Below are 12118 nucleotides of genomic sequence, written 5' to 3' on the forward strand. Positions count from 1 at the left end.
CAACAGCTGGGGACCCAAGTTTGAGAAACACTGCCTATTGCATGGGTAGGCAAACTAAGGCCTGGGGGAAGGATCCGGCCCAATTGCCTTCTAAATCTGGCCCGCGGATGGTCCGGGAATCAGCGTATTTTCACATGAGTAGAATGTGCATCTCTGGGTTATTTGTGGGGCCTGCCTGGTGTTTTTACATGAGTGGAATATGTGTTTTTATTTAAAATGCATCTCTGGGTTATTTGTGGGGCATAGGAACTCGTTCATATTTTATTCCAAAATATAGTCCGACCCCCCCACAAGGTCTGAGGAACAGTGGACCGGCCCCCTGCTGAAAAAGGTTGCTGACCCCTGGCCTATGGCATCAGTCTGCATCAACTTTGGCCATAATGTTTTTGTTTTTTAAGATGCCAGAGGTCTCTTTGTGTTTGCTAAATGTCAGTCATTGTAAGGTCTTAAACAATTGAAGACACTCTCTAGATCACATTTTGGTGCATGCAAAATGGTGAAAGATTAGACTAAAAAATGTCTTTTAGGATTAAAAGTACCTCCTCAGAGCCGAAGTTTCCCAGCAAAGCTTGGCAGCTGCATCTATCTACATATATTTCTGTATCTTTCCACTAGGAGGAGACCCATGGATCCATTGGAACATTGTCTTTGGAACACATTGACTCCAGTATAAACACCCATCCTGAAGAATGTTTAGTTGACTGCACAAAGCAAAAAGAGGCAAGTCTTTGGAGATATGCCTATTCTTTCAGCCATGATCCATGCCTCTGAGCTTTGGAGCGGTCATAGCAGCGCTTGAAACTCTCCTGGCACTAGACATGTTCCGCTATAGGGAATGGTCCGTTGGCAAGCAGTTTCAGAAGTCTTGTCGCGCTGTGCTGTGTCTGATAAAATTTTCTGCCTGCTGCCTGAGTGATCTGCCACTGCTTGCTCTGCTGTGTGGGTCAGCTGGTAGGCACTGCAGTCACAGGAGTTGAATGCCTCCCTGCATGACTCGAGATGCTTCCCCTCCTCCATGTGGCTGTGCCTGCCCTACCTGTTTTGCTTTAGCTGGGCTTCCTTCTCTCCTTCATCTGCTGCTGTGAGATAGAGCGAGGGAGGATGGGATTTGGGGGGAACTTTCCCCTAGGTAGCTATTGGAAAAGTGCCTCACATGTGTGGTCTAAACCACTGAGCCCCTTGGGCTTGCTGATCGGAAGGTCGGTGACTTGAATCCATGTGATGGGGTGAGCTCCTGTTGCTCTGTCCCAGCTCCTGCCAACCTAGCAATTTGGAAGCATACCAGTGCAAGTAGATAAATAAGTCCCGCTGTGGCAGGAAGGTAAACGGCGTTTTCGTGCACTCTGGCACTCATCACAGTGTTCCGTTGCGGCAGAAGCTGTTTAGTAATGCTGGCCACATGACCTGGAAAAGCTGTCTGTGGTCAAATGCCGACTCCTTTGGCCTAAAAAGTGAGATGAGCACCTCAGCTCCATAGTCACCTTTGACTGGACTTAACCGTCCAGGGGTCCTTTACATTTTTTGACTTCTCCCTCCCTCCCACTCTCTCTCCCCTCTCCCCTTCCCACCCCCCCATTGCATGGGGGGAGGGGAAGACCAACACAGGGTCCTTTCCACCACCAGGGATGAGGGGAGAGAGGCTGGAGGGAATGTTGTGGGGTTGGGGTGCTGAAGAGACTGGGGTGTGTGTGTCTCTGTGGCTCAGCTGTGTTTGTGCTTCTCTACAAGAGGGAGCAAAGGAGAGAGGGAGCCATGGGGTGTGTGTGAAAGGTTTTTATTCTGGAGTAAATCTGCACCTCAGAGAGCCTGTCTGAGTGTCGGGTGTGAAGGAGCTGCCACTGTGGGAGGAGAGAAGGAGGCTGATATCATCATATAGTTTAAAGGTTGTGTTGTTTTGCTCCTATCGGTTGAAGGGTTTGAAGGATTTATTTAGCCTTTTATCTTCCTTTCGGGTACCACCTCTGTGGAAGCTACAGTGGTTACATACAGGTTACATACGCTTCAGGTTACAGACCCCGCTAACCCAGAAATAGGACTTCAGGTTAAGAACTTTGCTTCAGGATAAGAACAGAAATCGGGCTCCGGCAGCGCGGCAGCAGCAGGAGGCCCCCATTAGCTAAAGTGGTGTTTCAGGTTAAGTATGGACCTCCGGAATGAATTAAGTATTTAATCTGAGGTACCACTGTATACTGTTTTCACCCTGTTATTTATTTCATAAAATGGGTATATCAAATGAGTGCCCTCACAGAGGTTTAAAAAGGAATTAAACAATAAATACCAGCAAAGCCCTTTGACCAACGGGCCATTGTGGTCTCTGGCTGCTCAGCTCCAACCCTGGCACCTCTCTGCTGGGAGAGCCCTCAAGTGAAGGTCAGCATCAGCAACATTTGTGCAGTGGGTCTTTTCCACCATTGAACTAGGTAGAGCTGGTTTGGCTGCTAATCCTGTTTAGGGCAGTCGTTGTATAGAGGCTTTTCTCAAGGAGTGACTGGGGAACCCAGCCAGATGGGTGGGGTATAAATTATAACATGATTTTTATTCTTGCTGAGAGTACTAAGTGCAGTACGGTTGCTGAGCTGCAGGGCTGCCTTTGTTTAGCACCGGGCACAGGATGTTTGGGTGTGAACAGGTGCCTCCTTTGGACTGCCTGAGCTCTCTGGTTCCCTAAGCCAGTTGCCCTGGCTCTCAGCAGGAGAACTTGCTCTTCTCCCTTACGTGTTCCTGCACAGGGACCTTGGAGAAGAAAGGTAGGCTGCTCTCCTGTAGCTTAAGTGGTCCTCCTTCCCCACAGTCCTTGTATCCTCTGAGCTGCTTTTCTCTTTCTCTAGCTTTCTTCTTACCTGCTACAGCAGTCTTATTAGCAACCGAGTCAATAGGCAGGGGCCACACCCCTCCTGGAGGACGGGGGGTAATCCTCTCACCCACCTCTAGGAGGTTCTGAACATTGCTCTATGCAGGTTTCAGAACCTGTGAGCAATGACAGTTGAAAGACCTATGGTCACAGGCAAGCGATACTGATGCTATTAAAAAAAAAAAACCCTTACTGGCAATATGAAGAAGTCGCTTTTCTGTCACATGTAAATTGATGGCTTCAAATGTCTTTAATCTGCTTGCAGTCCAAGTGTAAAATTAGTTAGGGAAAATGCAGATTTCTAGATGGGATGTAAAGATTTTATGAATGCTCATTTCCTTTGCACAATAGTTTCCTTGTGGACTGCGCTGCCAAGTGTACTGGCACTATGAGAATAAGAAGCACTTGAATTTTCCACAAGGAACCTTAAGTATTTGCTAGGCTGATGCAGTTGAGGGCTGCCCCCGTCCCAACAAATAGATCCTGATAGCAGCATTTCATATATGTAGTTTTAGTAAGATGAACCACTTGACTATCATGGTGAATTGTATTAAGGCTCAAAGGTTAGTTTTTACTTGTCCCAGCTTGCTTGTGTTTGGCTTACCCTGTGAAATAGCAGCCTTGTAGGCTTCACTATTCTTTTTGTGCTTTGAGTAGTTAAAATAAATTCTGCAAATTGGGCAGATGTTGGAACTGATTCTAAAGTGTATATCGACATTTTTGAACAGAACATGGAGATGGAGGAATTGAGGACACCTGAAGTTGAGGCACAGTCTTCAGTGGATTCCAATGAAGGTTCTTTTAGTGTAGCTGATATCCCTGATAGTACTTTCAGCATATCTACCTCGGAGATCTCACCAGTCTCTCAGCCCAAGTAAGCCATTCCATTTTTTGGCCATTTCTGCATAGTATTACATCAAGAGGCATTTCACCTGCTGGAGATACTTTCTGATCAAGCAGTTTATAATTTTTCTATTAAAAAAATTAACCTTTCATCTGTTCTAAACAGAAACTGAAAGAAGTGTGAACCTGTAAGATATTGTCAGGGACTGGATTGAGAAATGGTGGCAGCCCCCCCCCCCCGAACCTTCCCATTGATTTAGAGCAGTGGTTTGCAGAGGGGCATAGTGCTGAGGGGGAAAGCTGGGAAATACTGGGTGAGGAACAGCTAGAAGAGGAAATACCAGGAGAGAGACAGCTGGCAGATTCACTGTCTTTAGAAAGCATTCCTGACCCCTCTTTGCCTAAGACTAGACGGGCTTTGAGAATGATAGAACAGAAAGCACAGTGGCAACAAGCTCAGATTACCCGACGTAGGAGTGATGTAGATTAATGGGTACGGAGGGGGTGAACCTTTACTGGGAGCAATGCCATTCCTAGAGAGATATGCATTCCTTTGTCTCTCGCTGTGATTAATAAAGAAACAAATGGTAAGAATGCTCCTTTCATTTGATCTGCTTATTTACTGCCACCAGGGGAGGGATCCTATTCCTCGAAGCCTGACATAGGTAGCCAACACACTGCATTATGCATTATATATATGCACTTTAAGAAAACTACACGAGGTTATCAACTGTTGACTCTCTGACTTGATTCATTCATGGCAGCAACTGATACCACATTAAAGTTAGGAAACTGCATTTGTTTTAAGTTGAATTATATTGACAGGGGTAGTATTGCTCCATAGCTAAAGATTCACTATTGACATTTCTAATAATGCCAGTGAAATAATAATAATAATAATAATAATAATAATAATAATAATAATAATAATTTATTTATACCCCACCCACTCTGGGCGGCTTCCAACAGAACACTAAAATACAATAACCTATTAAACATTAAAAGCTTCCCTAAACAAATTCCCTACAATTGCACACTTTCTGCAAGAAATAATAGAATAAGTCATTTGAGTAGAAGAGTACTCTCCCTCTCAACAGACTAATTGGGGGTTGGTTGCATTATTTATTAATATTATTATCCCTCCTTTCTCACAGACTGGGACTCAAGGCAGTATATACAAATATATGCAAAAATGTAAAAACGTATAAAAGATGTTCCCTCACTGCCTCGTTTCATATATTGGGCTATATGCAGTTCTTTGTCTTCTGTGGTTACCAGGCAACTGCTTTAATACAAGGGTGCTTTGATGTGTCAAGGTATTAGAAATTCCAGCAAAAGTATTAGTTATTTCATAGAAGTAAAAAGCATGTTTGTTTTCTTTTCCTTCAGTGCAATAGAAAACTCCAGTGCTGATATCCCTGTAGCTAGCTCTGCTGAAGCCGAGCAGCCAGAGCCTGACTGTGACCTGGGTGGGGCACTTGAGGGCCAGCCTCAGGGTGACTCTTCGTCTCTTGATACTTCTCCAGAGGGGTGAGTATTAAAATAACTGCTGCCATAGGCTGTTCCATTGATTTTCATTCTTCTTCTTCTTTTAATTTTCATGTCTATTGAAAGAGATGCAAGGTGACCAACCAGTGGCGGATTTACGTGTAAGCTAAGCAAGCTCTAGCTTAGGGCCCCACTCTCTTGGGGGCCCCCAAAAAATTTAAAGGGGAAAAAACCCCTGGATGTAATAGTAATTATCTCACTATTTATATAATTCTTAATTGTATTTCAGTTCAACAATTACTTTGATAAAATACATATTTTGTTATGTGCAAATGGCTTTAGATACCTATTAGGTCCGTAAATTACCATATAGCATATATTCAACACAAAAAAACAGCAACAATTTGTTGTTGACAAAGGACAGCTGGACATATAAAGGGCCCCATTACCTTCAGTAGCTGAGGGCCTCATCAAACCTAAATCCGGCCCTGTGACTAACAGATAGTAATAGATAAAAAATAAAAACAAACCTAGTCCTTAAAGACCACCCCCCCCCCAGTATATGCTCAAGTAAATAATCTAACACTATCCTTGACTAGCAATGTATTTCTAGATAATCAAAGTCAGTCACTCAGAAGAGCTTTTTATTGCCTGACCTCGCAGGTTTGATTTTCTTTTTCTGCCCCTTCAATAAGGTTAATGAGGGCAGTATTCCTGTACTTGAAATACCACATGTCACTTTACAGAAGAAGCTGAAAAAGAAGCAAAAGTTTTTACCAGCATCCTTGGCTAAGCAGGTTTCCTCTGGCTTGCATTGCCTGTCCGTGTTGGAGGACAGACTTTTTTCACAGTTGAGACCATACTTGGAATATTGCTGCTCTTCACTAAAACACTTATTTTATCAAGTTCAATAGCAACTGACTGAGCTTCTTCAGATACACAGTATCTTCAGATACACGTTGTCAGGGGTTCAGGGAGAGAGGCGCAGATGAGGGAGGAGACAGAGAGTGAGGGGGAAGGATTCCAGAGTGACGAGGAAGAGGATGACAATGACCCAAGATTGTCCATGAGTCCGTCCAGTGAATCGGAGGACTCCCAAAAGGGAGCCCCTCTGGTCAAGCCAAGGGAAGCTAGAGGGGGAAGCAGTCAGGAGCAGGGAAACGAAGGGGGAACCCCCAGTGGGAGTTGGAGAGCGAGACCGGCTGCTCCGCTGGAACGGAGTGAGGGGGGAGGAGTGACCAGTGTGTCAGAAGGAGCAGAACAGGAAGCAGAGAGGGGAAGGAGATCAGGGCAAAACGTCCTGCCGGAAGGGGAGGAAAGTAGTATCGAGGGCAGTGTAACTGTCGAAGGCAAGGTCAGGAGCAACGTACGCGCGCCAAGTTCAAAATGGGAGGCGCGCGGAAATGAAGAGAGTCCTGGGGAGGAGCCTGGTCCCAAAGCCCGAAGGAGGGGGGAGGAGGCGGCAGAGGACTCAGCCTCTGGAGAGTCCCGAAGGGAGAGAACACAGGGGGGCAGAAAGACCCTGCGGAAAAGGAAAGAGAGAAAGAGGTGGACCAGTACAAGCCTCTTAAACTGGTGTAGAGGGGGGACCGACTCAGAGGGTACTTCAGCGGTCTAAGCGTAACAGACGTAGAGTCACGGAGCTCGGATGTAAAGCTAATAATGTTCTTCAATTAAAGCTTTTGTACATAAGCTGGAGTGGACTTTGGTCTCTTGTGAGCTGGGACCACGGGTGACTCTGACACACGTGTATCTGAAGAAGTGTGCATGCACACGAAAGCTCATACCAAGAACTGACTTAGTTGGTCTTTAAGGTGCTACTGGAAGGAATTTGTTTTGTTTTGACTATGGCAGACCAACACGGCTACCTATCTGTAACAGCAACTGACTGGTTCTCTGTGAGAATTCTGTGCTGTCTATATTCCATGTATTGATATGTAAAAATATTTTGAGTTAGGTGTTTCTGATGTTGCTGTATTTTCAGCCTTGTAGGTCAACATATAGAAAATATATCTTCACATGGAAAGGGAAAGATAACTAAATCAGAATTCGAACCCAAAGTTCCTGCAACTGAGCAAAAGACCACTCCAAAATCTGCACTGAATGCTTCGGGTAACATAAGAGGGGAGGTAGGTGATAATAACCCCAAACACCCTGTAGGGATACAAATGGTTCAAGTAAATGTATATCTCTCACACTAAATATCAAAGAACATTTTGCTCCCTTTGTGGTTTGACATTTCTCAGCTTTATACTTTCTACAGTATTGGTTCTCAGTGCTTACTTTAAAAGGGCAGGTACTTAATGTGCTGCTTCTGTTACAGCTTACTTTCGACTACTAGCAGATGATGCTCATATTTCAAATGTGGAAAATGCCAAGCACTACTATTGATTTTATGGGACGCAGGTGGCGCTGTGGGTTAAACCACAGAGCCTAGGACTTGCCGATCAGAAGGTCAGCGGTTCGAATCCCTTCGACGGGGTGAGCTCCCGTTGCTCAGTCCCTGCTCCTGCCAACATAGCAGTTTGAAAGCACGTCAAAGTGCAAGTAGATAAATAGGCAGCGCTTCGGCGGGAAGGTAAACGGCGTTTCCGTGTTCTTCTCTGGTTCGCCAGAAGCGGCTTCGTCATGCTGGCCACATGACCCGGAAGCTGTACGCCGGCTCCCTCGGCCAATAAAGCGAAGTGAGCACTGCAACCCCAGAGTCGGTCACGACTGGACCTAATGGTCAGGGGTCCTTTTACCTTACTGTTGATTTTATTTTAACATTACTCTCCTGCTTTCATGTGAAAGCGCATTCAAAATACAGTAACTACAGCAAAAACAGTGCCGAGACCAGCAGATAAAATGCACCACCCCAGACACTAAACTTGAAATGCTTGTTGGAATCAGCTGGTTCGTTCCATCTTCATCCCTACCTTGGAACTGGAGGGCAGACTCCTTCCAGATTTGGTTGTTTACAGGAAGAGCCACAGTTGCATGAACAGGTTCTTGTGTGACTGTTCCGGTCAACAGACCCATCTGGAACTTGGCTCCACTGCTCTGCCTTGGAGAGTCACCTAGCTGCAAAGTGGAGGCAAAACTGAAACTAACCACAAGATAGGATGCCATACCATTTTTTAAAAAACGACCTAAATAAAACATTTGCAAAAGGTTGGTCCTTAACAACTGTAGTTTCCCAGCATTTTGGAACTTGAGTGAACATAGAAAACCATTGTTAAATCAACATATTTCTTCTCAGTTGAAGATGAACAATGCAGGCATTACAGAAATTCACTCTGAAACATTGAGAGTTCATGGCTTATCCTTTTTATGATTTTAAAGGAAAAACAGAAAAAGCAGAAAAGTCAATGGCATTGTGAAAAGAATAAAACTCCACTCCTTTCTTACTGTAAATATGTAGTAGCTTTCAGCAAACTGGTGCTTACAGCTCCCATAAGCTCTGACCATCTCAGCTGGTTCTGATAGGATTTGCAATCCAGAACATCTAGAAGGCAACGGGCTGGGGAAGGCTATACTAGATTCTCTGTTTTGGTATCTACAACCTTGTAAGTGATTGGGTTATTCCCTTCATGATAGTCTGAGTACTACTGAGTACCTTAAGGTCTCAAAAGTATAGTAGGACACACATTTCATTCCTTTCTCTAACCAGCACATTTCCCACATCACATTCCCCCCAAACGCAAGCTATGTTTTGCAAAATAACAATAAGAAAAATTGTAAAAGCACTGCTGTGCAATAGAATGGTCAGCTTACCATGCAGCCTGCTGGGCATAACTTGCCTTTTAATGTTTGGTTCTTGAAGCCTTACACTGTTTTGATTGCTTGCCTTATTGCCTGTCTTGTTTTTTGTTAATATCTGAAAACCTTGCAGAGAAAAGTAGGAGAAATTGACCCAACTTCTGTAATAAGCCCAAAGGATCCAGGAGATATTCCCACTTTTGATGAATGGAAAAAGCAGGTTATGGAAGTGGAAAAAGAAAAGAGTGAGTTCAGGGGTATTGGGGGGGGGGAGGTTGTTGGGTTGTTCTTGAAAACTTTGAACAGACTTATCCCTTAAAAATCAAGTATTTAGCACTGACCCTTTTTTTATTTAAAAAGAAACTTTCAAAACCCTTCCCAAAGGGGGAGAGACTCTGGTTTTATGTATAACTGTATTTTTTGTTTTGTTAACAAATGTCCTTTTGCGATGCAGCGCTTGTGTTTCTCTAATCAGTCTATTTTAATCAGGGGGCCAAGACCACTTGGGGGCCATGGGCTGCAGTGTCCCAGCCTGCGCAGGGCCTCTTCACCTGCCTCCTCTTCCTGCTAGCCCAGCTGTAGCCTTTGGGCTGGACCAGTGCCAGCTCCATCCACTCCTTGTGTGCTGAGTGAAGGTGGCTGGGAAGCAGCAGGAAAAGGAAAGCCTCTCTGCTTTGGGAGGAAGGAAATCAGAAAGCAAGATAAAAGATTGTGAAGCGGGGAAGAGAGGAGGAAAAAGTGAATGTTAAAGGACCAGGGAGGATGGAAACTGGCATGTTGTGGGTGAGTGGAGGATTAAGGTGCAAGTGAAAGGAGAATGGGAGAAGAAATGCCAGGAGGTGGGTAAAATACTTTGAGAGGCATGGCAAGGGGAAATATATTTATAAAAAGTCTTTTCCACGTAGAGACTCTGGATCAGGAAATTCTGCCTCCAATGGAGAGGCTGAGCCACAGTATTTCCTGAGCCAGGTCCTGTACTTAGCTTGAGGAACACTGAGCTAAGGAACTTTTTCACCACCATTTTGTGACTGGGGTCAGGGGTGGCCAGTAATTTTCAGTCCATGGGAAGAAAGATAGAGAACCCCTGATCTAGATAAACATACGGCTGTAGTGTAATCAGCTGTGCAGAGATCAGTTCCCCCCTGGAACTGTGGTCTTGCCTTCTGTGTCCTTGGTCTGCTGGCATAATAACCAGCTCACTAAGACATCATAAGTATCCCAGCCCTACAGAAGGGAGATGTAAGGGGTGCTCTGTTTTTACAACACAGCCTTTAGTCATAGCAGTTTCTGTTAGATAGATCTCCCATTAAGCAAGGGCTGAAATGCTTGTCTAAATGCAACTGATTAAGTATTTTGTACCGTAAAAGAACAAACCAAAGGGTGCCCAGTTTTTATTTTTGATATGACAGAGGTGTTCCCTAAGTTGTTTTTTAAGGACCCTTGTTTCATTTTCCCACCTTGCGATATCAGAAATAAGAATTTGGGCGCCCCCTTTAGTTATTTACTTTGTTGAATAAAACTAGGACATTCTGGCCTACAAAAATTGGGCTTTCCATGTGGAAGGGCTGCAGAGCCAGCCTGTGGCTGTCTAATGGGACAGGCTGAACTGGGTGGGGTGTGCAGGCCAGGTGCAAGGCATGCTCCTGTGCTGTGTCTCGGCCACCTTGGCTCATGGGGTGCTGCCTCTCTTCCTCTCCAAATCACTGACCCAAGCCCACCTTCTCCGTGCTGCCTTTGACACCATCCCCTATTCCAGCATTAGTGCATGTAATCGAATCACCTATTCTTAGTTCTCTTTTGTACTTTGCTGTGAATTTTCTCATATGCACACCTGCTTGAGATTAAAACCCCACTTGACTCATCTCCCTAATCTTCTAGTTTCTACTTGGTGCAGTGTTCGAAATTAACCATGCACATTTTGCTACTGGCAGGGCTCCAACTGCGACCATGTGGAGATTTCTGGGTGCTAGGTTGGCGATCACAGTTGGCAAACCTCTGTCTTAGTCCATAGTTAATACAGTGGTACCTCGGGTTAAGTACGTAATTCATTCTGGAGGTCCGTACTTAACCTGAAACTGTTCTTAACCTGAAGCACCACTTTAGCTAGTAGGGCCTCCTGCTGCTGCTGCGCCGCCAGAGCACAATTTCTGTTCTCAACTTGAAGCAAAGTTCTTAACCTGAAGCAATATTTCTGGGTTAGCGGAGTCTGTAACCTGAAGCGTATGTAACCCGAGGTACCACTGTAACCATTTCAGTTTCAACTGTGTGTGTTTCTCCTAGCCTACTGGGACAAGTGAATTGCTGTAAGAGCAAGCCACAGTCAAGCAGTGTAGCTGAAACCATAGAATTGTAGCATTGGAAGGGACCCCAAGGGTCATTTAGTCCAACCCCCTGGTGAACAGACATTCTGTTGTGGCGACCACAACCTAGATTTCAGTGTGTTGTTTGGCACCTACCGTATTTTTGGCTCTATAACATGCACCTGACCATAACACGCACATCGTTTTTAGAGGAGGAAAACAAGGGAAAAAACATTCTGAATAAAACAGTGGATGTATCATTTTTGTGCTTCATGCTGTGGCCACAGACATATGATCTGATGGTGAATTTGGGGTGACCCAATGCAAAAATCCTGAGAATCCCTGTGCATCCATGCTTTTTAACCACATTTTTGCACCATTGCAGCCCCAGGCAACAGTGGGTGCATGATTTTTGGGGGCAGGCTGTAGCCATGGACATGCTATGTGCTCTGATGGTGAATTTGGGGTGACCCAATGCAAAGATCCTGAGGATCCATGTGGATCCATGCTTTTTAACCACGTTTTTGCACCATTGCAGCCCCAGGCAACAGTGGGTGCGTGATTTTGGGGGGGCAGGCTGTAGCCATGGCCATGCTATGTGATCTGATGGTGAATTTGGGGTGACCTAATGCAAAGACCCTGAGGATCCATGTGGATCCATGCTTTTTAACCACGTTTTTGCACCATTGCAGCCCCAGGCAACAGTGGGTGTGTGATTTTTTGGGGGGAAGGCTGTAGCCATGGACATGCTATGTGATCTGATGGTGAATTTGGGGTGACCTAATGCAAAGACCCTGAGGATCCATGTGGATCCATGCTTTTTAACCACGTTTTTGCACCATTGCAGCCCCAGGCAACAGTGGGTGTGTGATTTTTTGGGGGGAAGGCTGTAGCC

General features: G+C 45.1%; 1 protein-coding gene across 2 annotated transcripts in view; it reads left to right on the plus strand.

The window, feature by feature from the left end:
* The window catches only part of SUCO (SUN domain containing ossification factor), a 46685-nt gene that overhangs the window by 2794 nt on the left and 31773 nt on the right, over positions 1-12118 (plus strand). For both annotated transcript variants that reach the window (XM_081867296.1, XM_081867297.1), the window contains exons 3-7: positions 616-720; positions 3580-3725; positions 5084-5224; positions 7167-7311; positions 9057-9168. In XM_081867296.1, the coding sequence (XP_081723422.1) occupies positions 616-720; positions 3580-3725; positions 5084-5224; positions 7167-7311; positions 9057-9168 (649 nt within the window). The remainder of the gene's footprint in view (positions 1-615; positions 721-3579; positions 3726-5083; positions 5225-7166; positions 7312-9056; positions 9169-12118) is intronic.

The sequence above is a fragment of the Podarcis erhardii genome, assembly GCF_964252035.2.
Source record: "Podarcis erhardii genome assembly, chromosome: 6".
Taxonomy (NCBI): domain Eukaryota; kingdom Metazoa; phylum Chordata; class Lepidosauria; order Squamata; family Lacertidae; genus Podarcis; species Podarcis erhardii.